This window comes from Podarcis gaigeae (genome assembly GCF_964106915.1).
Source record: "Podarcis gaigeae genome assembly, chromosome: 7".
In the NCBI taxonomy this organism is placed as follows: domain Eukaryota; kingdom Metazoa; phylum Chordata; class Lepidosauria; order Squamata; family Lacertidae; genus Podarcis; species Podarcis gaigeae.
The window spans coordinates 37,271,066-37,297,505 of record NC_139683.1 but is presented as its reverse complement, the minus strand read 5'-3'; the positions used below and the strand labels follow the sequence as shown (position 1 = coordinate 37,297,505).

Sequence of the window (26,440 nt, the reverse complement as noted above, 5' to 3'; positions counted from 1 at the left end):
CTCCTGCCAGGCGGCAAGGCTTGGGGCGGCAGCCTGTTGCCCGAAGCACAGGGAGCCCTACGGAGGGCTCCCCGTGCTTCGGGCGAGTGTCTGCAAGCCTTGCGCGCCCGGCAGGAGCTCCTGCCAGGCGCGCAAGGCTTGGGGCGGCAGCCTGTTGCCTGAAGCACAGGGAGCCCTACGGAGGGCTCCCCGTGCTTCGGGCGAGTGTCTGCAAGCCTTGCGCGCCCGGCAGGAGCTCCTGCCGGGCGCGCAAGGCTTGGGGCGGCAGCCTGTTGCCCGAAGCACAGGGGGCCCTACGGAGGGCTGCCCGTGCTTCGGGCGAGTGTCTGCAAGTCTTGCGCGCCCGGCAGGAGCTCCTGCCAGGTGCGCAAGGCTTGGGGCGGCAGCCTGTTGCCCGAAGCACAGGGAGCCCTACGGAGGGCTCCCCGTGCTTCGGGCGAGTGTCTGCAAGCCTTGCGCGCCGGGCAGGAGCTCCTGCCAGGCGCGCAAGGCTTGGGGCGGCAGCCTGTTGCCCGAAGCACAGGGAGCCCTACGGAGGGCTCCCTGTGCTTCGGGCGAGTGTCTGCAACCCTGCGCGCCCGGCAGGAGCTCCCGCTGGGCGCGCGAGGCTTGGGGCGGCAGCCTGTTGCCCGAAGCACGCGGAGCCCTCCGGAGGGTGCCCCGTGCTTCGGGCGAGTGTCTGCAAGCCTTGCACACCCGGCAGGAGCTCCCGTGGGCGCGCGAGGCTTGGGGCGGCAGCCTGTTGCTCTAAGCACATGGAGCCCGCCTCCCTCCCACGGCACACCAGGCAAAGTCTCGCGGCACACTAGTGTGCCGCGGAACACCGGTTGGGAAACACTGCTGTAAATCTCAGAGGCAGAACTAATGTTTTTATTTCCTTCCAGAGGCATTGTTCACATACAGAGCTGAGAACATTTTATCATCGACTGCATAAAAGACAAGTTTGATATATTTATTAATTTAATTGGAGAAAGCACGAATTTTGCATAATTAAATCTCGGAACTCTACTGCAGAATACACTCTAATTGCTAACTATAACTTGGAAAGTAGTCTGAGTTGTTCATCTTTGAAGTGCTATAAAGGGCCAGAAATTGTAATCATGGGAATAAGAAAACTGATGGAGTCTTAAAATGACAAGATTGGCATGATTTATAATTGGTTTGTTTCTACTTAATCTACATTAATGTAAACAATAAATCTTCACTCACACCAAGATTGTGTGAATCTTCATTTATCTTTTATGACAAGAGAGCAAAAGGGGATAGCTTAATGAATGGAAAGCAGCAATGAGGTCATGTTTAAAAGCTACGCAGGTCAAATGTCTGACATTTTGGAACACTGGAAAGCAAGCAACATGGTAATAACTATTTTGGTCTAGTCACTGAGGTTTATTTGTGACATTCCAAAGGGAAGAAGAAGAAGAAGAAGTTGAATAAGTAGTTAACTGTATTCTGAACAGTAGGTAAGGACAACTGAAAGGAACATTTGACAATCCATTTATACCAACAGCTACAGAAAACACAGTCCACAGGTAAACTCACAATAAACATTGGGGAAATAACACGGAAGATTTCATACACTAGAAGTACTTACTTTAATGACTTTGTTTGAAATTACAAATCTATATGATCAACAACATTGATAGGAAACAAAATGCTGGGAAACAAAATGCTTTATTTTGTGTCTGCATTGATTCTCTCTCTCTCTCTCTCTCTCTCTCTCTCTCTCTCTCTCTCTCTCTCTCTCTCCTGCCCAAATGGAAGACCTCTGTCATCTAACAGTATTGCTCATAGATCAAGAAAGCTGGCCAGAGTCATTAATAACAAAAGTAAACTGATCAGGCAGTCCAACAAGATTTGACAATGGCTTTTTGTCAAAGTAGATACTAATCTGTTGATGCCTGTGAAGTTCATTACAGCAGTAATAAATCAACCACTGGTAGCTTCATAAATGTTCAGACATAATGGGGGAGGCTTGCTGCAGGCGAGAAAGCTTGTTAGTTCATTTTTTTGCTAGTTTCTAATTGTAGTTGTTTCTTTTAGTCCCAAGCACCTCACTGGAGTGGTGAAATCTGACCAAACTAGAGTTGGAAACATGTTCTGTTCTATCAATTTCACACATAAAGGAAATCAGACTATATATACACTCTAATCAATTCTGCTGAGGGGAGGCCACCTTGCATTTAAACACCCTTTTCACAGACTTTAAATATATATTATTTTTTTTAGAGTATTTTGTACGTGGAAGATAGGTATGCATTTCCTCCTTATAAACAGTTTCCAGAGTCATATCCAAATTAGATGATGCCTATTACAGCAAAGCGGGTCACAATTCAAGAACTGAGGCTCACTGGAGTTTTTTCACCATTCTGGAAAGCATGAAATGTTAAAATGACCAATAAAACCAGTATGATCAGAGATCAAGATGGTACACACAGACACTCAGTATCTGTATCTTGAACAATGACAGCTTTACCATTACTAACTAACTCACTAACTAACTAACTAACTAAATAAATAAATAAATAATTCTTGCACCATCAACCATGGGTGTGAGAGAAAGAAACCACACAGGTGCACAATTAATATTTATTAATAAAAAGAGAGACTCTGTGGTCCTCCAGAGGTTGATGTGTTCCTGCTCTCATCAGTCCCAGTCAGCATTGCTAACAGTCATGGATTATGGAATCCACAACATCTGGAGTGGCAGAGGTTCTCTATCCCTAGTACAAAGCATAAGATAACTAAACCAGGAAGAGAGATTTTAAAAACCTGCCTGACACATGTAAGGGTACCTTAGGGGATTGCTAAGAACTTTCTCCAATTTAAATAATGATGATGATGTTTATTTATACCCCACCCTCCCTGGCCAAAACACGGCTCAGAGCAGCTAACATCAAATGTATAACACATTAACATAAAATCACACAATCTGTTAAAATACATCCTGAAATCAGATCAGGATCAGAATAAAATCCATTCAGATGGCAACCCACAAAATGGGGTTGGGGACCTTAAATGCTCATCATTTAAGGTGCAAAATAAGAGAGAAAACAACCTTTTCTCCAATGACCTCTATATTATTGAGCAAAAGTCTGTCTCTTCCTTTATTTTCTACTTTATAACAGAATATTCTTATTGTGTTCATCCTCTGAAGAAAATGTACCCTTGGAACAAGACAGGAAGCTTTTTCTTTCTTTTTTAAAAAACCTCATACCAACTTATACAGGCCAGTTTTTCTCAACTTGCTTCCCTCCATCTGTTTCGGAACTACAGCTTCCAATGGATGTACCAGATGGGGGTTGTAGTTCAAAACACCTGGAGGGTGCCAGGTTGGGGAAAGGCAGTTTAGACAGTTTTTGCTTTATAGAGATAATTACTAATCCTGCACCTGTGCAGTTTTACACATCATACTTTTTTTCTTGCTTATAATACTGTCTCCAATCATCTGTACACCACCTTCATGATCATTGGCTAAGCAAATTGTTAAATTGCAGAGATCAAGTGTTGCTCTGTGATTATACCTGCAGCCAAAAATTGCATACTGTAACTATGGTTACACTTTGAAAAAGGGACCTATTAGAAGTATACAAAACTTTTCTTTTGTTGTGTTGGTAAATATGTGAACAAATCCATCTATGTCACATGAAGCCTAACGCTAAGTAAGTATACACGGAACTGAGTTTCACTGACCTCAGTGACACCTACTTCCAAACAAGTTTGATTATTTTAGCAGTGTCCTAAGCAATATCTGCTTAGATGTTTTGACTGTGCATTTTAATATGTTGTGCGCTGTGACACTGTTAGGCGATGGCCCAGTGAGGCCTGAGCAATGGGTCTCTTCTGCTGGGTTCCAAGTTTCTTGCCATTTCCTCCATTTTCTTAAAAAAATAAGCTTTTTAAAAATACTTTGCTTGTAGGGTGGCTCCACATTGCCACAAAATGCAGTGCCATCAAGATCGGCATGCACCATCTTCTCAGAGGCCCATAAGTTTATCAATTCCATATGAATTAGTATTTGCAAATTATGCACAAATTTGTGTAATAGCTCTGGACACTGATTCTTTTAAGTTTCTAGCAATGCCACTGGCAGTACGTGTTTGGGAATAAGTTTAGTTTGAGGCAGGAAATAATTTTTTTGCTGCCCCCTTCTCCATGCCTCTCTCTTTGCTTCTGTTACTCTCTGAATGTTGAAGGTACTGTATTAATGTAAATAGATAACAGACCATTGCTCCATCTAGCTCAGTACTGTCTATACTGACCCTTGATTGTCAGTAGCTCTTTAGGGTTTCAGACAGAGATCTCCTCCCAGCCCTACCTGGAGATGCTGGGGTTGAACCTGTGGCCTTCTGCTTACAAGGCAGGTGCTCTACCACTAAGCTACAGTCCTCAATAAATAATGTTATGGTATACATTCATTTCTAAAAATACCTAGGTACAAGGGATTCCATAAGAACATAGGAAACAATCTAGTATCAGGTTAGGCAAATGTTCCTCAACCTTGAGCCCCCAGATGTTGTTAAGACTGCAATTCCCATCAGTCCTGCCTGTTGGCTAAGCTGTCTGGGGATGGTTGGAGTTGTATCCCAACATCTGGAGAACCAAGATTGAAGAACACTGGGCTAGTAGTTAGAACACCAGTACTATCTGCTCTGACTTGTAATAGCTCTCCAGGATCATTGAACCTGGAGCCTTGTGTGTGCAAAACATGTGCCACTGGGTTATGATCAGTGGTGGAGGAAGAGGAGTACGGGGGGAGCGCACCGCCCCCGGCAGTGCGAACCCGGTGGGGTGCCATCATGGTTTCCCCCTGCCTGCGCTGGGCGCCACGCCCCTGTGGCCGGCACGCCATGCCTCCAGGACGCTCACCACGCCCCTGTGGGCAGAGCGCCACACCCCTGGCACATATTAAGAAATTATTTTTGTAGTGTTTGTTTGAGATGCATCTGTTTCTTTGTTATTGGCCATGTTGAACATGATTTTGTTGTGTATAGGAGGCATACAAATAAAATGAATGAATGATGAATGGATGAACAGTATCTGTGTTAGTATCTATGGGAAACTTGGAACCTGAAAGAGGACCATGCTTTCTGCTTTAAGTGCTATACATTTACCTGGAAATAAAGGTAACTAGTTTCAGTGAAATTTACTTCTCTCAAAGTGTGGTTTGGTTCTGAGGCTCAGAATTCAGTCCTGCATCCGATTATGAATTTTTCAGGCTTAAAGGGTGAAAAGCAGCAGGTTCTTTGCCCTTGAATACTTTGCTTTTTTTCCTGGTGATGTAGTTATGCGAACCAGATGCTGCAAGGTATGCTCCCTTAAGTTCCTGCTACATAATAAGCATTTTTTTCAACATTATATATAAAGTTTGTTTCCTGATTTGCCTTATTTGGCACACAACTCTTTGCAATATAACTGAATAGTGTAGATTCTATTGCAACTCCTTTAGTTACAGCGCATGATAATTAACAACACAAGAGACAAATAAAGATTTGGTTCAACAGCATGCTGCATACTGTCATGTTGTTACTATATTATCTGTTTTGGCAGACCCATTGTTTAAATTTGGCTGTGGGTAGTGTTTATGTATCTTTGATTCCATCTATTAGGATGAATGTTTGAGAAATACTTACAACCACATTTAGCTATTTCTTTACACATTTTTATCTTCCATATGTCTCATTCTGACTGTACACTCCAGAATGGTATTTCTAGCCAATTCTTTAAAAGACTTGGCTTTGATAAAGAGAATAAATGAAACAAAAGGCATAAAACGTTTTGCTGAAATCAAAGCATTCAAACAGCTTGGTCAGTTGGTTTGTGAACAGCAACAATAAATAACCATGTGGACAAAAAAAAATATATTCCAGCGATTTCTGAACTTGTATTCATGGTTTCTAAGTCATGTAGAAGTCAAAGTAACCCAAAGAGCCCCTGGCCCCATATCTATGAATCAAAGCCGTATGCAACCAGGAAGCCCTTTAAAAGCTACTCTTCAGAAGAACATACCCATCATATTATATATATGCATTGTCAAATGGTAAAGTACTGGAAAACAAGCCACATCATTTTAAATGAGGTGTTCTAATTTAATCTTAGTTTTTGCTATGCAGGTTTTCCCATACAAAATCTTATGCCTTTCCAAAAAAGATTCAAGAATGCAATGAAACACAACAAGTAATAAATAATGTTATGGTTAGCAAAGCATTGGAATCTTCAGAAAAAATGTTATGAACATCTGTCTTCTGTAAGGGGGAAAAACAATGAAACAGCAAATTAGTGTGAAATGACTTCATCTAGAAGCAGTATTATTAATAAACTAGAGCTGACAGAATAATCTTCTTGTAACACCTTAAATACTAATAACATAATAAATTATCTGTATAAATGGAATATTTTGTTTGCAATCAGTATCAATCTGTTGCATTGATCCACAAAGTTAATAAAAGGTTCAGTACTAAATTACAGCACCTCAGCATGTAACCTAATGAAGAACTGTTTCAAAATGGTTTAAAATAAATCACACGCACTTTACCTGTCCTTTATAATGTGACATAAGACTAAACAATTTCCACTATGAAAGACTGCAATCCTATTCCTTTTCCCTTCCTGCTGAATTCAGTGGAACTTAATTCTGAATGTATATGCATAGGAAAGCACAGTAAAGAACTTTAAAAAGTTAGAAACAGGATCTGCCAGCAATTAATTTTTTTTATTGAATATTGTTAACCAAACTGTCCAATTAAGACAATCCAAGCCTCCTCCAGACAACAATAGGATGTGACAGTGGTGGAGCCACCACCTCGTTCACAGCCCCATTGCTCATGTCAGCCAGGTTGGAAGCTTGGGGAAGGCAAACCACTGTGTCTGCCTGGAGGTGGTGCAGTAATTTGGGATCCAGCTTACTTGTCCCTTTGGTGGGCAGAATGGGGAGCTCTGTACCAGTGGAGTGATGCTGTCATCACTTTGTAGGTGAAGGTAGGAGGACTGGGTAGAGAAACACCTCCGGGCAATGCAAACCCCTCCAGTATGGTGCAAAAGGGTGGATCACAGATGAAAATATCAATTTTTGCCTTGGTAGTTGTCTGATCTATCATTGTATAACATAAGCCTTTCTTAACCTGCAGAAATTATCTTACCATTAATTGCAAGCTACATTATTTTACTTTTAAAATGTTATGAACTATTAATAGTTTTCAGACCATGAAAAACTTTTTTCTAAAAAACCAGGATGACGCTTGAACATCAGGAAATGGGACTGGAATATATGGAACTGAGTATTTTTTAAGGAAGACATAACAAGCAAATAGGTAAAGGTAAAGGGACCCCTGACCATTAGGTCCAGTCGTGGACGACTCTGGGGTTGCAGCGCTCATCTCACTTTATTGGCCGAGGGATATAATTTAGTCATGTGGCCAGCATGACTAAGCCCCTTCTGGCAAACCAGAGCAGTGCACGGAAACGCCGTTTACCTTCCCGCCGGAGCGGTACCTATTTATCTACTTGCACTTTGACATGCTTTCAAACTGCTAGGTTGGCAGGAGCAGGGACCAAGCAACGGGAGCTCACCCTGTCACGGGGATTCAAACTGCCGACCTTCTGATTGGCAAGTCCTAGGTTCTGTGGTTTAACCCACAGCGCCACCCGCGTCCAGAACAAGCAAATAAGTATGTACTATTACATGATTAAGATCTGTTGGAACCCTTGGGAAGAAATCCATCATATTGGACCAGAGAAAGACTATTTTGGACACTTAATGACAATAGAACCATAGAATTGTAGAGTTGGAAGGTACCCCCATCTAGTCCAACCCCCTGCAATGCAGGAATCTCAGCTGAAGCATCCCTGACAGATGGTCATCTACTCTGCTTCAAAACTCCAAGGAAGGAGAGTCCCAAGCAAGAGTGTTCCACTGTCAAATAGCTCTTCAGTAATAATTGAAGAGTTACTTTTGGAATTTTTGAGTGGAAAAGGATGCCCAGCAGATTGAGAAAAAGTTAGACACTAACATAGCTAGAGTTTTCTGGAGTGCACCCTTTGAATATAATTAATTGGCATATCCTATTTCACTTCTTTTTTATTTCTTATCTTCTTTTTCTATTATCTTAATTTTTTTCCTTTCTCTCTATATTTATGCTTTGTTTTTTTGAAGTTTCCTTTCGTGGATTAACAAAGATACACACAGGAAGATGAAGGGCACTGTGTGAGAGACATGGTGGAGAGGATCTCCCAGGGTGGGAAGCTGGGGGAAGAGGAGGAAGCTCACAGATGAGAGCTGGGAGGGTTCACTTTTCTGTGTGTGGAATAAGGATTAAGATATAATTGTGACAAAAGGCCTAGTGCTTATTCTCTCTTCTTTATACTCTCCTCTTTCTTTTTCTTCATTCTCTGCTTATTCTTGCTTCTTTCCTATTTATCTTCTTTAGACCAGTTTGACTTTTATTGTCTCTTACACTGAAAATTCTTAATAGAAAGAAAGAAAGAAAGAAAGAAAGAAAGAAAGAAAGAAAGAAAGAAAGAAAGAAAGAAAGAAAGAAAACAATGTAATGTTTACTGGCAACTAAAGTCTGTATTCTCTGTTGTTGTTTAGTCATTTAGTCGTGTCCGACTCTTCGTGACCCCATGGACCAGAGCATGCCAGGCACTCCTGTCTTCCACCGCCTCCCGCAGTTTGGTCAAACTCATGCTGGTAGCCTCTCTACCCATGCTTATTAGCTTGCAATCCAAGGTCTAGACCCTGTACCTATAGTGATTCTATGAACTTTGTCAAGGAAGGAAAGGGAGAAAAGGTGGAGCTCATGAGGCTATTGTAACTTCCTATGCCACTTGCTAAGGGCTGCTAGACTTCTAATACAGGCATAAACTCAATCCCAACCAGGGACCACAGGAAGAATACTTCTTCCCTATTCTAGCCAGTACTGGCCACTTGCCACACACAGGATGACTCTATGGCTATTACAGAGAAAGTTTCTGTTTGTGCCATGACTGCTACAGATGTTAGATAAACTAGATACAGGAAGGGAAAACAATATAATTTAGAGATTATCCTTACATATAATCTAGTATAGGTGCAGCCAATGATGTTGAACTACAACTCTTTCATCCCTGCCTACTGGCCACTGGGGACTGGGAATTGTACCACAACATCCAACAACATATGGGGGGCACTAGATTGGCTACTTGTATCCTAATAAAATGCTTAAAAGAAAGCTGTTCATATTTTATATGCTATGATTTACTAGTAATAGCTAAAACAAAGCCTATCTACCAGATGTCATATCCTCTCTCTCTCTCTCTCTCTCTCTCACACACACACACACACACATTTCTCCAATACTTATGGAAATTTAAGATAAAAATAAGCATTAAAGTAAACTGTAGACATGAATAATAGTCACAACTGTTTCTGTATTTCAGGCTTCTATAGAGACTGATGTACCATGTAACGAAGCAAAATCTGATTTTCCTCATGTCAAACCTACAACAGAACTGTTTGCCTTATTCACCACATATTGCCTACTATCAAACTTTGTCCCTCAAAGAAAAATCTAAATGTTTACTTTTGTTGCTACTTAATGTCACTCTTAATTAGAAATAAGTAATTGCATGCCCGATACTGTATAAGATTTTATTTCTTACTTCAAAGAAGCTACCTAGAATTGTGCGGTGTCTTTACTTTGAAGAAAATGTCTTTTATCACTTATTTTAGTACAACACATTAAAATCAAATATCTCCTGTAGCAAAATGATTCAAGTCTCTGGAACTCAAATAATTTTCTAATAAAAAATGCATGAGACAAATAAATGCACTTTATGTTCCACAAGAAAAGGCAGTTTCAACAGGCTAATGCTCAGAGAAAATTCATTTTATCAACCAGCCATTTCATTCTGTGGTGCTGTTACAAGCTCTTTCCTGTTGCTAGGCAACCATAATTCATAGTACCTTTTAATGGATACTCTGCTTCTGCTGAGAACATTAAGGTGAAGAGAATAAATGCCTTGGGTGAATCTTGAAATCTTTCATTATGCATGTCATTCTATTTTTGTAATGCTATAATGCTGAAATGTTTCTGTGGCAGGCAACTGAGTAGTGGTAATTGCATATTCCACTCATATATGTTTTGTAAGCAGAGCAGCACGTACTTGTCTAAAATGAGGTATTTCAAACGTGATTGAAATAGGACTTTTCTACTACTAAGGGTAGTAAATAAGCCCCCACAAAAGGGGAGGGGAGAGTATGTCTAGAGTAAGTCTTCAAATTTCCAGTAAGGATCATATAACATAAACTGAAAATAATCAGAAGCTTAGGATTTATTACAAGGGCGCAAGAAAGTACAAAATATAACACGTAAACACAAAACTATTCTACTGTACTTGGCTGTTTGGTCATTTCTCTCTCTTCTTGTGTCTCTTTCCTGCCTAGATTTAGTATTGCTCAGACTAATAAATGGTACAGTAAGATCAGCCATATCATTGCCTATTTGGACCTGTATAAATTTGTCAGATTCAAAGCCAGGATCCAAAGATCTGTTCATCTAGTTCACAGCACATTGATGCATGCTAAACAGCTTTGTGATGTGGCAACAAGGATTGGGTAGCTGTTGTTTAAAGAAAAAGGTGAAGCCAAGAATCCTAGTGACTAAACTCAAGGCCTTTCATAAGCCTAAAGTAGCTTTATAGAACCTGGTTTATAGAACATACCGGCTTGTCTGGGCAGTGGATAATGACTGAAAGTGAATAGGGAAAATATTTCCAGCTCAGATACATGGAGCTGCCTCATACCAAATTGCTGGTTTATTAGCTTCGTACACAGACTGACATGGCTTTTTGAGTCCTTCCCACTTAAACATGGAGATGTCAGGGACTGAACCTGGGGCCTTCTCTATCACTGAGTCATAAAATCATAGAACTGTAGAGTTGAAAGGCACTCCCAAGGGTCCTCTAGTCCAACCCCCTACAATGCAGGAATCTCAGCTAGAGCAAAATCCTTTTCCTTCTTCCTCAATGCTCCAATCTGTGGGTCTTGGGTTAATAGAACCAACAGGAACAGGTAGTCCAAGCAAAGTCAATAAGCTATTGGGAGTTGTCAGGGTTGCAAGTTGGAAGTCTTTGGTTGTGTTTATGTTTGGTTGCCCATATCAAAACTGCTGCCTGCCACATCTCCCTGTCTGTATAGTAGTCTAAAGGAACCAGCGCTGCATCTGCAGCCCTGCCATTCACAGGTGGATGGCAGGACAACCAGGCCTGATGTTGTTGTGCAGCAACAGTGGGAGCAGCTTTGGATCGAGTGGATCCTGCACTGGCTCTCATAACACCCTGTTTCAAGACTTTCTACTTGCGCCTGCCAGTGAGTAACTGGTCAGTGGGTCTGCCATTCATTTGCCAGGTCAGCTGAGCCAGGAGAGTTGGGCAGAAGTACTCCTCTGCCTAATCCACTCCCTGGACTTGTTTGGATGATGGTGGTTGGATCACCATGTTAAGCTCTACACAACTTGGCTGGCAATTGGACACTCATTGATATTTCTGTTTGTGCTGGGACATTTTTGGAGCAACAATGTCTTCCCCTCTATGACATGTTTCCATGCATTCTTTAGCTCTGACTATTGGCTTGTTCCCTTTCCTCTGGAATCCCTAGCGCAGCTCCTGCTCCTGGTTTGTGGCTCCTGGCTGAACTTCAAGTGTTGTGTATGGCTCTGTTATGGCATAAGCACATGCAACATGAGCCACAGTCTCCCTGGTAACCTGTGATTCAATGGAACTGCCAACACTTCATTTCAGATCTCCTTTCACCAAGGAGTAGTAACTAGTTACCCTTTCACGAGCTATTTTATGCCTTAACATTGCAGGTCCTATTACATGACCCATGGTGAAAGTAAAGCCAGAGAAAGCAGGGCACATAAATTAAATACCTGCCTTCATTTTAATTCTTTTTATATATGCTAAAAGCAAACAACAGGTGGCTCATCTTGCCAAACATTACGGCTGTACCATAGATCATTTAAATACGCCTCAAAATCATGAATCTTGCAAAATGGGATGGCTTGACATGTTGTTTTCAGTCTCCACTCTCCATCTGTACATTGTGGGTGCTTGCTTGATGAGAATGCTTGTTTGAACTGGATGAAATAAAATAAATGACCAGGATCCGAAGAACTGAGCAACTACCTCTATATGCTGAAGAATGAACTACAGGCAACTCCCCATTTACACAGGAGTTACCTTCCAAGGCACCATGTGTTTAAGTGAAACTGCATATATTTCGAGCACTATAGAAAATATCTGCACACACTCCATTCTGCCCCCACCACTCCCCGCCCTTGCCCTACTCCACCCCTTTTTCAGATGTTTTTGTGACATTTTGGGTCACTTCTGGGTTTGGTGTGATGCACATATGCATAGTCATGCACATATTGAAGACACATAAATAGGGGGTTGCCTGTATTTGCTAGATAGTTTTAATTGATGATGATGATGATGATGATGATGATTGTAACTGACCCTGGGACTTCACGGTGAAGGGTAGGTAAGAATACTGACATTCCAGCATCCTATTCTCATTGTGGCCAACCAGCTTCCTATGGGAAGATAGCAGGATATTTGTGCAACAGCAATCTCCCTACTTTGCTCCTCAGCAATTAGTATTCAAAGACACAGTGTTTAGTGCTGGTCTTTCATAGGTAGCAGTTCCCCATCAAATGAATGCAGAAGGCAGGGGAAAGGAGGCACAAAGAAACTGAAGCTGGTGAAAAGACTAAGCAGGTTAAGGATGCAGACCAACAAATAAAGCATGTGTGGCTAAAGCATGTGTGAATTCTAGATTTTTTCCTCTTGATGTACCCACTCAGAATTAAGATTGAAATGCCATTCCAGTTGGCTTCTACATGTGGAATCATGGGGTACCATCTTATCCTTCATCCCAGGCAGCCTGCTCTCTCTTCTTCCCACATATACTAACTTTTCTTAAGAAATGTATGTGGTGATCCAGAAATGAGATGTCTATATCAGTACTTTGGATCAAATACTCCACTGTATAGTCTCTACAACACAAACCCACAGAAAAAAATAGGTTTGTATTTATTCAGAAGGCAGGATATAGAGCTACAACTCAATCAGTTCTTTTCTATAAAGAACATCAGTAAAGAACAGGAATATAAGGGAAAAGGGAAACCCAGCAAGAGACATTGCCTTAACATTTCTGAAATGTGAGCTCTCTTGCTCAGTGTGTGTGTGTGTGTGTGTGTGTGTGTGTGTGTTTATTCTCCAAAGTATCCTTCACTGAGTGATATTAAATGATTTCCTAAGTTGAGCCCTAACTGCTATTTTTTCCTTTCAAAGAATCCTATTACTCTTGAGTGAAACAGATTTAATAGCAAATTGGATAGAACCTACTATTTGCAAAATAAATCCAGAACATTAATTCTACATCAAGAGAATTCAACATTTCATTTCGTTTGTTTTGCATGTTCCACTGTAAGGGTCAAAAGGATCTAATGTAGACATGCTATATTTTCAAGTGCATTGTGAGGCAGGCATAGAGGGAGAGAGACAGGATGCTCAATATCATTTATCAAAGAATGAAAAGAGCAGCAAACAGAGACCCATCCAGTGGAAGGTCACAGCCAATAACATTTCTGCAAATAGAAAGGGGCTGCAGAAGCATCAAATGCAAATTACTGTTTGCTGGAGAATTTTAATGGAGTTCTACGTCACATTATAAAATGTTTAATTGTAACCCCCTTTTTAATAACACCATCTGATTAAATGAAAAGATGCCCTGCTGATGGCAATTACAATCTGTCAAATAGCATATTTATTTACAGTTTAGTTTCTAAAGCTGCAAGATAAAAAGGGAACTCTCTTCAGCTTGTCAACAAACTATAATTATTGTGTATCCTTCTGTCAGTTTGCTACATAAAACTTTCGGTCCTAAAATGGATCTAATTATATCTACAGCAACAATTTTATAAATGTTTGGTTTCTCTTTTCCTTCAACCTCTATGGAATCTCTTTTAAGAGGGGAATAAAGCACCATATTGTATTAACATCAGGCATTTCTTAGATTATTTCATGATATTTCGTAGCAAGCTTTGGGAGAGACAATTGGGTGGGTGTTTTTTTTCAGTTTTAAAAAACTGAAGAGATTTTGCATTTACATATTCTTCCTAATATTGCTGCTTGAATGAAGTCAATATTATCTAGGCAGTATCATCCCATATTACCCAGTTGTACTCCTCCATTACTGAATGAGAAACTGTGATATACCTGCACATGAGTGTATTTTTGAGGAGGCAACTTTGTTCATTACTTTTTGGTGGGTTTAATGTGTGTGTGTGTGTGTGTGTGTGTAGACTTTCTATGGACTCTCATGAGAAGGACATCGGTATTTTCTTTTTTCACATAGTGTTATCTCAGCATAGAGAAATAGCTTCTGAATCAAGCCATCTGGGGTAGACACTTAAACTGGAAATGTACATTATATATAGAAAGTGCCTTTTGTATCATTTGGTGGTTTTGGTAGTAGTTTTAGGGTGCAGTCCTCTAGATCCTTATCTCTAGCACACTTATCTGGAGATATAGTCCACTGAAATCAGTTGAGCTTCATTCAGAATAGATATGTAAAGGGTTGTGCCATTTGGCAGAAATTAAGTCTAAGTATGGTCAATTGAATTCTCTCTCACATGTTATACACATTATCCTTGTGCAACTATTTTTTTGCTCCCTCTATCTACGGTGTACCCACTCTGTTAAAGTTTAAACTATAAGCTTTGTGTGTGTAATTCAGTAATGTTCTAGTTCTGGAAGAATGCACAGATTATCAGTGGGTCACAGCAAGTTCTGCATGTGGGAAATTGCAGTCAAACATAACTATGTATGAGTACTAGTTAGTGTATGATGGGTTAGGACAAAAAAGCTGGAAACCTAGACTCGGCTAGGTCACATGCCCTCTTCTCTGATGAGGCAGGAAGCGAAGCCTTCTCTTCCTGTTCCCTCTCTCTCTCCACCATGTCAATGACCAAGGAAGACGTGTCTAAGCAAGATCCAAGCTTAGATCACTTGTTTGAAACTATCTTTATTTTCTACCCAAGCGTATTCTGCCTGTGTTCTCTTTGCTGCTGCTTGGATAAATGCATTAATCTGACCTTTGGAATGTTTTGTAAGTAAAGCTTTTAAAACTTACTTTACAGTGTGTGGTCCTGTTCATGCTAAGAGGGGTAGAAAGAGGGGAGTGCTGTTTGCAAGAAGACTAAATGAAATAAAAGTGTTTAACAAACTATATTCCTAATGTTATACTTCTGCTTGACTTTAAACTCTGCTACTGGGTGCTCTCCCCTGCTGCAGAGTTCAGCCCTGTGTTTAGCCCTGTGTTTTGAATCCAAGCACACAGCTGATTATTTTGTTATTTACCCCACACACTTGGGTCACAGGGATTCTGTTTTCTCTCACACTGCAAGCCCTGGTTTTCAGCATGACACAGCAATCAAATGTAATCAGCCAACACCAGGTGAAGGTATAAAGCACTCAGAGCTCAGCTCACACTTATGTGACACACAGATTCGCTTCACATGAAGTGGTGGAAGATGAGAGGGAGAGAGATGGTCAGAAGTTTCTGATGTGTTAAAGGGAAAGTGGTACTGAGAAGGGAGAAAGTTAAAAATCCTTCTGAGTACATGCAAGCTGAGATCCACAAGTAACTTGAGCTTAGCTCAAACTATAAAAAATGTTGCTGTCATTACAGACAGCTGACATTTCTTACATAAGGTTCACTACCACCAGTTACAAAAAAATAAACATGTTACATGATACAGAAAAATAAAGTAGAGGTGTTCCATTTCCTCCAGTGTTTTGTAAGATGCTTTCTTTAGTCCTCTCAAGAAATTAAAAAATAGGCTTCAGCTATTGGTGCAGAAATGTTATATAACAGTTTGCAGCCTTTATTGCAGCCAATATGATGGAACGCTAATGCTGTGATATTGAGTTTTTGTATGAAGAAACTGAATCCCTATAATATTTACTTTATTTTAAATGAATGATTTCGTTATTCTGAATCTGGTAACTTTATCTGATCTTTGGTGTTCTATAGATTTTAAAAAAATCAAATAACATTCAGACATATTGAAAAATTTATATAAAATAAATTAATGCAAACATTTAAGAATATTTCAGAAATGGAAACAACAATGGTCCTCTTTGAAAGTGGTATTATTCAATATGTCATTCTTTCCTGTAAGCAGCAAATTGGAAATGCTACAGTGAAAGCATTTGAATGTATTGATATGCTGCATTTGCTACAAACTCATAGAAACATTTCTACTTTAGTTTCATGTGTCCTCTGTTCTACCTATTGATGTAATCATTGTCAAAACACTTGTTCAGTAGCCTTTAGAATGCAAAGGGAGCTTTGAATATATGCTAAGCTAGATAATAAACCCGCATTATCCAAGCTTTTGTTGCTAGTACAAAAAAGAGCATTTCAGAAATAAATCCATCACTTTTACTGCCTTTTACTGTCTTTTTTCACTTTAAACTTCACAATTTAAAAATTTAAACCACTCAGATAAAGTGAAATCCATCTTATCTTTTCCTTCTTTAGTTTCCAAAATATGTCATAATGTTGAAAGAATATGTGCTCTATTTTAACTGCCATGCAGATAATAGACCTTTAAAAGAACATAGATGTTCTTTGGTACAAAAAAAATAAAAATAACCTTGGTTTCTTACTTTACAATAAAAAAAAACCCAAACCAACCTTTTCCAAAACAACCATTGTCAGTGAATGAGGTCTTATCTCAATACAATCTAGTAAGTGCTATATTGAATTGCTTTGGACTGATGAGCTCCCAAGAACGAGTTCAGACTGCTAAAGAAAAAGGAAAGGTGTGATGGATGATGGATTCGGGACCTAGGCAGGGAAAATGAGGTTTAGTTTTAGGCAGCATAAAAGAATTTTAAGATATAGAAGGAGCACTTGCTGAAGAGGTCAGCTAGGTCATTGGGGACTGTAAAGAAAAAGTGTGGAAGAAAAACGTTCCGCCGCAAGTTTGGCCGGATACAAGAAAAAGAGTAGTGACAGAATTGGGGCTATAATAGTTATTATGACTCAGTAGTTGGCAGCTAATTGCCTACTTCATCTCTGGATTCCCCCACCCTGCATAATTAATCACATGATGTGGGGCACACAAACCACTTGAATGGCAATGCCCATCAACTTCAGGGGGGTGCTCAATTATTTTATGGGGGGGGGGCAAAGGAACCTTGGCCCCTAGGAGTTGGCTCCATACAGTTTTGTATGTTATAATTGGAAAGGAAGTTGCTTGTGTGAATCCCTGGTGATTCTGCCTGTACCCTTTCCCGTAATATCTGCCACTAGTTCCAGGGGGCTAGTCCCTATCTCCACTGCTTGATTCCTCCCTGGATGACATTCTCGTTGATGTTCACTGGCTGAGACTGAGGTTTTAGCCTTCTGAGAAGTGTTAAGGAAGGGCTCTGATGAACACAGAGAAAGAATGAATTAAACAAAGATTTTGCTGTTCTACATTTTATTTATTGTGCACCGCCTAGATATTGCTTTAATATGAATGGCTTTATCCATTTCCTAAAATAAATAAATACCCTATGATGAAATAACAATGATCACACATAATTCAAGGGAAAACGAACTATTTGAGTCTTATTAAATCATTTTTCTCCCCTTGAGTTTTGAGTTTCTCTCTGCCTGTCCTACTTTAAGATCTCAAAAGAAGGCTGGCTACATACATCCCTTGGCCTCGCTCTCCTTTCCCTTGCTCCAGTTGCTCAGTGCAATGATCTATAAGCTCTCAAAGTTCTATTGTTCCCATTTCTTTGCAAGAATCAGATATGAAGCTTCAATACTTAAGGGAACACTCAGCTTCCAAACTCTAACTTCAGTACAGAAGAGGTCACATCCATGAAGCACTGCTGGAGCACTTTGTTGAAGTGCCAGATGCTTACCCTTACCTTCTCTGGGTACTTTTACTTTTTTATTGTCAAGACCCTCCATATAATTCAGATCGCTTTCCTTTATGTAAAGATGGAATAGTTTATTTTATCTGTAAGTTGAAACTGAAGCAAATTGGAAGTAGTTACCAAAATTACTAAAAATAACCTTTCACCCAGTAGAATAGAAGGACTATGGTCAAGCTCTGACCTCAAAAGAGAACAGAAAATTCAATGGACTGTCTAGTCCTCAACTATTTTCCAACACTGGAATGAACAACATGTGTGATAAGAAGAAGCAAGAAATCCACAGGGCCAGCTGTGGATTTCTTGCCACTGGTACAAATGTGATCTATGATTTTCTACTGTAGATAACTACTTTGGACCATATCCAGTCAAACTGAAAGAACTCTACTTGTGTCTCAATGTAGGTTTAAATCTAAGCAGGTGATGTAACCAAAACTTTTACAAGCCCGGTTTGGAAACTATAAATATTTCCAGCTCACAATTAAGCTTAGCTTAATTATAAATCAAATACATTTACCTTCAAAGGTTCCACTATGAAGCCTAAACCAGGGTTTTCCCTCCCTCTCTCCCTTGTGTTACAGGTACCAGGAAGCCTAAGGAATAGCTCTCTACCATATACCCAGTATATTTGAGGGAAGGAGTGGGAGGCCTGATATTTGGGCCTGATTCTGCTCATCAGGAGAGCAACACACCCTAAATGTTTCTGGACTCAGGAAGAGAAACAAATATTTTCTGATTCTTGGGGGGGGGCAGTTTTATTTGCTGAGTCTAATTCTTAATTGAATCAGGAAGATTTCACCAGCCACTAGCTCAAACCACTGCATATCAGACATAATCTATTACGAAAGCTACATATGCAAACCACAAAACAGTACTAGATGCTTAAATCCAATTACAGAAGGATATAAGGGCACTTGAAACATGCTTTGAAAAATATGTAGATAAAAGTCTTACCACCGACAGTGAATTTGAAAGCAGTGTTCCATCTTGGCCAAGCATATTGGAGACTGTGATTTCAGGTAGGTCCATGTTTTGTGGATGGAATGGAAGCAGGCCATTATGGTTGATCGGGTGACACAGTGAAGGATAACCAGATTCTGTGTCATTCAAATGTACCAGTGAATGGTCAGGTAATGAAGGTGGAGTGATGGGAGGTATGTTAAAATCTTCACTTTCTAGACTTGGGCCAGGAAAAGACTGTGGAAAGATGAAAAGCAGAGTTTCAGTTAAAATGTCATGAACCCTAAGCCTTAAGATAGGGTAGGATAAAAGGCAGCAGATAAATAAAAACACTGCAAACTTTAAACAAAATGACCATATTCTTTTTTCAAATCCAATATAGTATTAAGCAGTCATTTCTGCATTGGAAAAGAAACCATTTTAAACACCCTTACACTGTAATAAAGCAATTGCACTACTGTGTGTAGAATAAAAATTGCCTCAAAGGCATAAAACCTTTGATATTTTCACAGCTTCCATTAGATAGAAAAACCCCTCCCCAGCAGCTGAATTCAAGGGCCCCATTACAATTTTCTCAGAGTCTTGATCAGGTTGAATACCTTTTTCATGGGGACTTTGGAAGTGGAATGCAATTTATGAAATTAACATTGGATCAAAAAGACCTCATAAGATTCCCTGCCACTCAATAACAAAAATAATAGAAGTGGGGGGGGGGGGAGAGAAATATTGTGCTTCAATGTTGCTCTAAGGTGTACAGGAGAAGAATACATTCATTCAGCTATACTAGAAGAACCAAATTAACCTAGAAACAGAATGTAAGTCTGTTTCTGATACAGTTACATGGGTATCTACAAGTAGATTCAGCTCTATGCACAGTTGTGGATGCAAATGTTAACCTTACACACATATACACCAATCAAGACTGTTAGTGATATCAACCTGGCCACCCAGGACCTACAATCTGTGAACAGCCCTGAGATATTATGATGAAGGGTGGCATATCAATCAATCAATCAATCAAACAAACAAACAAACAATTTTGGGAGTGAATGGTGTTGACAGTACTACCCATTGTCCACCCAACAAATTAATGGTACTGACAGCTCCTACCATCTGTTTGGAGCAGTAGCTCTCATGACTTTCAGTCCAACAACAGAAACTGGATGCAGCCTGGATCCATGTACAAAGTACTGCTTCCATGCCTGCATTATCCAGCTGGATCAAGTTATATATTTGTAACCACATTCCAAATTGCAATTATTATTATTTTTACATACAAATTAATGTAAAGTCATCCACCTAAATGATAATTTGATTGCATAAGGTTTTTTTCTTTTCTTCCTGCTGGCTGGTGGTGTTAATTAGGCAGATGGTAAATATCCAACAGAAGCACAGTAATAATTTTCTAAATAACAGTGAATCAACTGAATTATGTTGGATGTCAGCAAGACAAAGGAAAACTCATTTCTTTTCTTCTTCAAGTGTTCAGAATTGTGCTGTGTTTGTTTTCATCAGCACAAAGTCTTATAAGTGTATTCTTATAACTGAACTATTTTGTGAAAGGGGCTTGTGCATGAGAAAGAGAGTTGGTTAAGACAGTAGCCTTTGAAACTGTTGTAGCAGCATTAGAACACCTGAAAGTATTCTCCCTTCAGGTGCATGTTTACTGAAGCACTGTTTAAAGCAGGCTTCCTCAACCTCGGCCCTCCAGATGTTTTGGGCCTACAACTCCCATGATCCATAGCTAGCAGGACCAGTGGCCAGGGATGATGGGAATTGTCGTCTCAAAACATCTGGAGGGCCGAGGTTGAGGAAGCCTGGTTTAAAGCCACAGCAACATGGCTTATAATGCTCAAGTATTCCTGAATGACTTGAAGAACATATATAGGTATAATTTGCTTTCTCCTGAATTCTATCTCCTTTCATTCTCTTGCTTCTAATCTGCCTACTTTGCTTCCATTCTGGCCATATTGTGGCCAAGGGGAAACTGCAATGGGCAATGCACTCTGATACCCCACAAAGGGTTGTTGTTATAATTGCTCTCCTTTACTAGCTTAGAAGGAAATATGACTTAGATCAGGGGTTAGCAAACTTTTTCACCAGGGGGCCAGTCCACTGTCCCTCAGACCTTGGGGGGCAGACTATATTTTGGAGGGGGGGGGGAATGAACGAATTCCTGTGCCCCACAAATAACCCAGAGATGCATTTTAAGTAAAAGGGCACATTCTACTCATGTAAAACCACGCTGATTCCCGGACTGTCCGTGGGCTGGATTTAGAAGGTGATTGGGCAGGACTCGGCCTCTGGGCCTTAGTTTGCCTATGCATGACTTAAATGCCGGGGGGGGGGCACCACTGAGGTACTGACCAGAAATTTGTAAGCAATACTGTCAAAGTTGCAATGGGAGAAGGAAAATACATGTGTGTCAGGTTCTGGGAATACATGTATTCCAATCAAAAAAGAAGAAACTAGGATATCCATGAAAGACTGAGAATGCCTTGGGAAAGTCCAAGATCCCTACATTCTGGAAAAGGGAATTGGTCTTCTGTGGGTCAACAGGAGAAGCCCATCAATCCCACCTATAAGATATAATGTATGGCTTCAGTATAAGGTATGGCTGCCAAGTTTGACTCAGATACTTGCTAGTAAGTTTGGAGGTGAATTATCAGGATATTCTACTGAAAATCTGTTATACATGCCTTGGATGACTGAGTGGCTTGGAGATTCTAACCCAAACACCCCTTTGCCAAACATATAATCAGTTTGCTTCTTTCTGAAAAAGCAGCAGGGAAGCACAAGGAATTCTTAGCAACTTGCACTGTATATCAAGGTGAAAGAGCAAAAAGACAACCTTAACATTGTGTCTTTTTTAGAGCTTCCTTATGGCAACGTAGAACAAACTAAACCAAAAGTTTTAATGCTCTCAGAAAGCTACCTGTGACTATCTCACCTTCACCTTGCTACATGTCACACAGGCCTGGATACTGAGAATGAGACTCATTATTGTAATGTAGAAAATGAGGGGTATAACCTATTCAAAAGGAATAGACCAAACAGGAAGGGAGGAGAAACAGCATTATATGTAAGAATATGTACACCTGTGAGAATATCCATGATTTGAGGAATGGAGGGCAGGTTAAGAGCATCTGCGTAATACTTAAAGGAGAGTGAAATGATGGTGACTTCACTGTGGGAGTCTCACACGCTCACTTATTACATGAAATCAATCTATGTTTTGCTGGAGATAGTTTAGACATAGTGGAACTGTGTTATAAATATTTCTCTTGCAACATAATAGTAAATAAATGTACACTATGTGGAAACTAACAAATTAGATATTTTCTATTTTTCCAACGCTCACTGGAAGGACAGATCCTGAAACTGAGGCTCCAATACTTTGGCCACCTCATGAGAAGAGAAGAGTCCCTGGAAAAGACCTTGATGTTGGGAAAGATGGAGGGCACAAGGAGAACGGGATGACAGAGGACGAGATGGTTGGATAGTGTTCTAGAAACTACCAGCATGAGTTTGACCAAACTGCGGGAGTCAGTGGAAGACAGGAGTCCCTGGCGTGCTCTGGTCCATGGGGTCACGAAGAGTCGGACACGACTAAATGACTAAACAACAACATTTTTCCAACTGTGTCAATGAACTTATGAAAGCCAGAACCCCACATCCCACCACTAATTTAAAATACAACTGAGATGTGTCAGTGTATCTGCCTACAATATCAGGTCTTGTGACAGAACAGTATGCTATATCCTATAGGATCCAGTCATTTACATTCTAACAAATTATCAGGTTCCTGTATGTACTGAAGGTCAGCAATGTGAGTGAATTGCCTGACACAATACCAGCTAAGTGAATCTAAACTATTGTCTCTTAAATGGACTGTAAAATATGCCCAGTAACACTTCATGGCAAAGCACAGAGCATGACTTAATAAGTGAAGCTAATATATAATAATTATAATGACATCCTGACTATCATCAAAGTATTTGAAAATGAAAAGATAGTAATTAAGTATAAATATATGCCACCTTTCTCCTTTGGGTTACATGGAAATGGCTTTGTTTCCTGATGCTTGTTCAGTGACTAATTCTAGCTTGAATTCAATCACTAAAATTTGACTGCTTTCCAGCAGTTGCGGTCCACCTCTCTTTCCCCACAAATCTATTAGACATGAATATTATTGACCATACTTTACAGAAAGAATGATGATCTTAGTGTGGTAGCAAAATGCAACCTAATCATTAGTAAGCTATTTAGCACCTTCATTGGGTCAAGCCTTGTAGCTTATACCCAATTACACATGCTTACATCATAGTGACTTTAATGGAAATTAGTATTTTTGTAGCTAGGAATAGACTACTGTAGACATAATTTGTTAAAACAGAGGGAAAGCCACAACATGCATCTTTCTGAAAGTTAGGAGTATTGAAGAACCAAGCAGTGGTCAACATTTTTCAACTACACATAAAGAAACTAGGATAGCGTGGAACTAAAAAATCAGGGTTGGGGAATCTATGGCTCACCAGATGTTATTGGACTCCAGCTCCCATCAACATGGCAATGGTCAGGGATGATGGGAGTTGTAGTCCAGCAACATCTAGAAGGTGACAGCTTCTCTTCCCCCGATATAATACATTACTGTACAACACTTCAATCTACTTTATAAATCATCTTAACACTTAACAAAAATGTCCAACAGCATCACTGATATGTCTAAGTCAATGATCCTGTAAAGAATTTCTTATATTTCTTTACTGAACAGAAAACAGCAATAAGTCACAATCGTTTAAAAACACACACAATAAATTAAGTCAAGCAGAAGTCATCAAGAGCATATTGCTGCAGAAGGTACATTTTCCCTGTGAAGTGTTCATCAGTTTCTTTAATTCACATTAGATAAAGGGCAGTGCTTCAAGCAAAACATTATTTTTCCACTACAAGACCAGGAGAATGTTGACTGCTGCATAACTGATTTTTAAAGCGGCAAATTCAGAGTCCCCTAAAAGGAAATAGGTGTTTATTATTAAACATGCCATTTGAATAGGTTCCCCAACTATTTTCATATAGGTAGTGACCCAACCTTAAACTGGTTCATCACAATCCTATGCATGCGTATTTACAACTAAGTCCCATTCAATTCAATGGGGGTTACTCCTCATGTGTATAGGATTGCTGCTGGCAGCAAAAGGAAAAAGCCATGCCAACAGATAGAGCCCCATTTCCATGGAAATTTAAGGCAGCTAAATGGCTGCAGATGCAATAATCTATTCACTGATTGTACTAGGTAATTAGTAACTGTTACTCAGAAAGTAGCCAAGCAGCATTAACTCCTTGTGGTCATTATTACAACCCTCACCATGCTCACATCTTTTCAGTGTCTGATGAAATACCAGTATGGTCCTATTGCTGCATATGTGCTAAAGGTAAAGGTAAAGGTACCCCTGCCCGTACGGGCCAGTCTTGACAGACTCTGGGGTTGTGCGCCCATCTCACTTAAGAGGCCAGGGGCCAGCGCTGTCCGAAGACACTTCCGGGTCACGTGGCCAGCGTGACAAAGCTGCATCTGGCGAGCCAGAGCTGCACACGGAAACACCGTTTACCTTCCCGCTGGTAAGCGGTCCCTATTTATCTACTTGCACCCGGAGGTGCTTTCGAACTGCTAGGTTGGCAGGCGCTGGGACCGAGCAGCGGGAGCGCACCCCGCCGCAGGGGTTCGAACCGCCGACCTTTCAATCGGCAAGTCCTAGGCACTGAGGCTTTAACCCACAGCGCCACCTGCGTCCCTGCATATGTGCTACCTCTCTCCAAACAGAGGAAAATGCACACTATTGACAAAGATACTAAAAGGCATGTTTGAGTTTTGTGGCACCTTAAAAACTATCAAATGTCTTAAGCAATATATACATATTAATATCAGATTTGTATCCATTTACTCCTTTGTGCAGAGACTGGCCTGTTTGTCCAAGACAGAATGCAGAAGGACATTGCTGCCAGATGATGATATATATCACATTGGAAGATGAACGGGTGAATGAGTCACTGAAGTTGTGGCTGACATTATTAGGTTCTGTAGTAGTTTTGCCCAAGTAGGTAAAAGCAGTAATGGCCATTGGGGAGCACTGGGCCCACAAAGCTGCCTCATAGCAGTAGTGTCACTGCCACACACCAAGACTGTGAGGACGGTGTGTGTGTGAGAGATTGGGGCAGTATGACCTTACTGCCACTGTGCCCTGCCCCTCACTGCTCAGTACATGTCAGCAACACAATGTCAGGTGATTAGATCTGTGGTCCTCCACGCCAGCCACTCACTCCTGGATACAGGGACAGAGTTGGTATCTGGGTTTGTTGCAGGGTTTGGTCTTTCATAGTTCGTTTCCAAAGTTGTACATATACGCAGACCTAAATATTTTTTAGATAGCATTCTGATCTTTGCTTGCAACAATATATAGTGCTACCAGGGACTAAGTCTTGTCCTTCCATAATAAAGCTATCCAAAAGTAATAATTGAGTCCTGTCATATGATACATGCTTTTTTCTTTGCTTCTTCTTAACTGTGATTTTTGGTTGTCTTTTATTCTATATTTAAAGAGATCAAACTGCATCCTGTTAGAACATGTGAGGTTCATGATGTTCCACTCCATTCCGAACGTACTTTTTTTTTTTTACATTTTAGAGTATTTTTCCCTCCTCCTCCTCTTTTCTTTAAAACCTTTACTTCACTTTTCAGCTATCAAAGTGGCACATATAGATAAAACAAGATTTTAAAAACCCATTGAAAATGATTTCCTTCTGTTCCTCTTCTTCTTTCCTTACATCAGCCATGCAGTCTGCCACCCATTACTTTTATATTTTAGTGTTTGTGAAGCATAGAGCTTTAGTATGAAAATAAATGTCCAAGTGATAATTTTCATCCCTCAACCCTGAACACAAGTACTTGAAAGTACCGGTAAGTTTTGCTGGAATCAATGATGCTTGCTTGCAAGTACTGTTTTATAGACTCGGTTGTCAGATAGCCTAAGTTATACTGGAAAGAAACGCAGTAGAATTAATCAACGCCACAACATTAAAAACAATGTAGCAATCAAACTGCAGCATAAAAATATGTCTTAATATTAACATTGCTACTACACAACAATGTATATTATACACCACATTTAACCTGTCAGATGCTTCATTAACATCTTTGATTTTAAAACTGGCAATGAAGATGCTGTGCTTTTCATATGTTCTCATTACTGTGATAGTCTTAGGCTGCAAACCTAAAGTCGCTTACTGTGAAAACATTCCGTCATAATGCATATCAGAACACAACAAGGTGTACTATGCAGAAAGAAAGGAAATTTGGTTTCCTAGGGTGAAATCCAAAATTACTCTTACTAATTCTCTATTAATTTTTACAGAACCTATTTTCTAGCTGAATTAATCTGATGGTGGGGGAGGGGGCAATACACTCATGTATGTGAATAAGTGACTCCCTAATATGACA

At 40.2% G+C, this 26,440-nt stretch overlaps 1 protein-coding gene across 3 annotated transcripts in view; it reads right to left on the bottom strand.

Moving 5' to 3' along the window:
* The window catches only part of TOX (thymocyte selection associated high mobility group box), a 194,017-nt gene that overhangs the window by 54,926 nt on the left and 112,651 nt on the right, over positions 1–26,440 (bottom strand). For all 3 annotated transcript variants that reach the window (XM_083747820.1, XM_083747821.1, XM_083747822.1), the window contains exon 3: positions 18,937–19,179. In XM_083747820.1, coding sequence (XP_083603946.1) covers positions 18,937–19,179 — 243 coding nt within the window. The remainder of the gene's footprint in view (positions 1–18,936; positions 19,180–26,440) is intronic.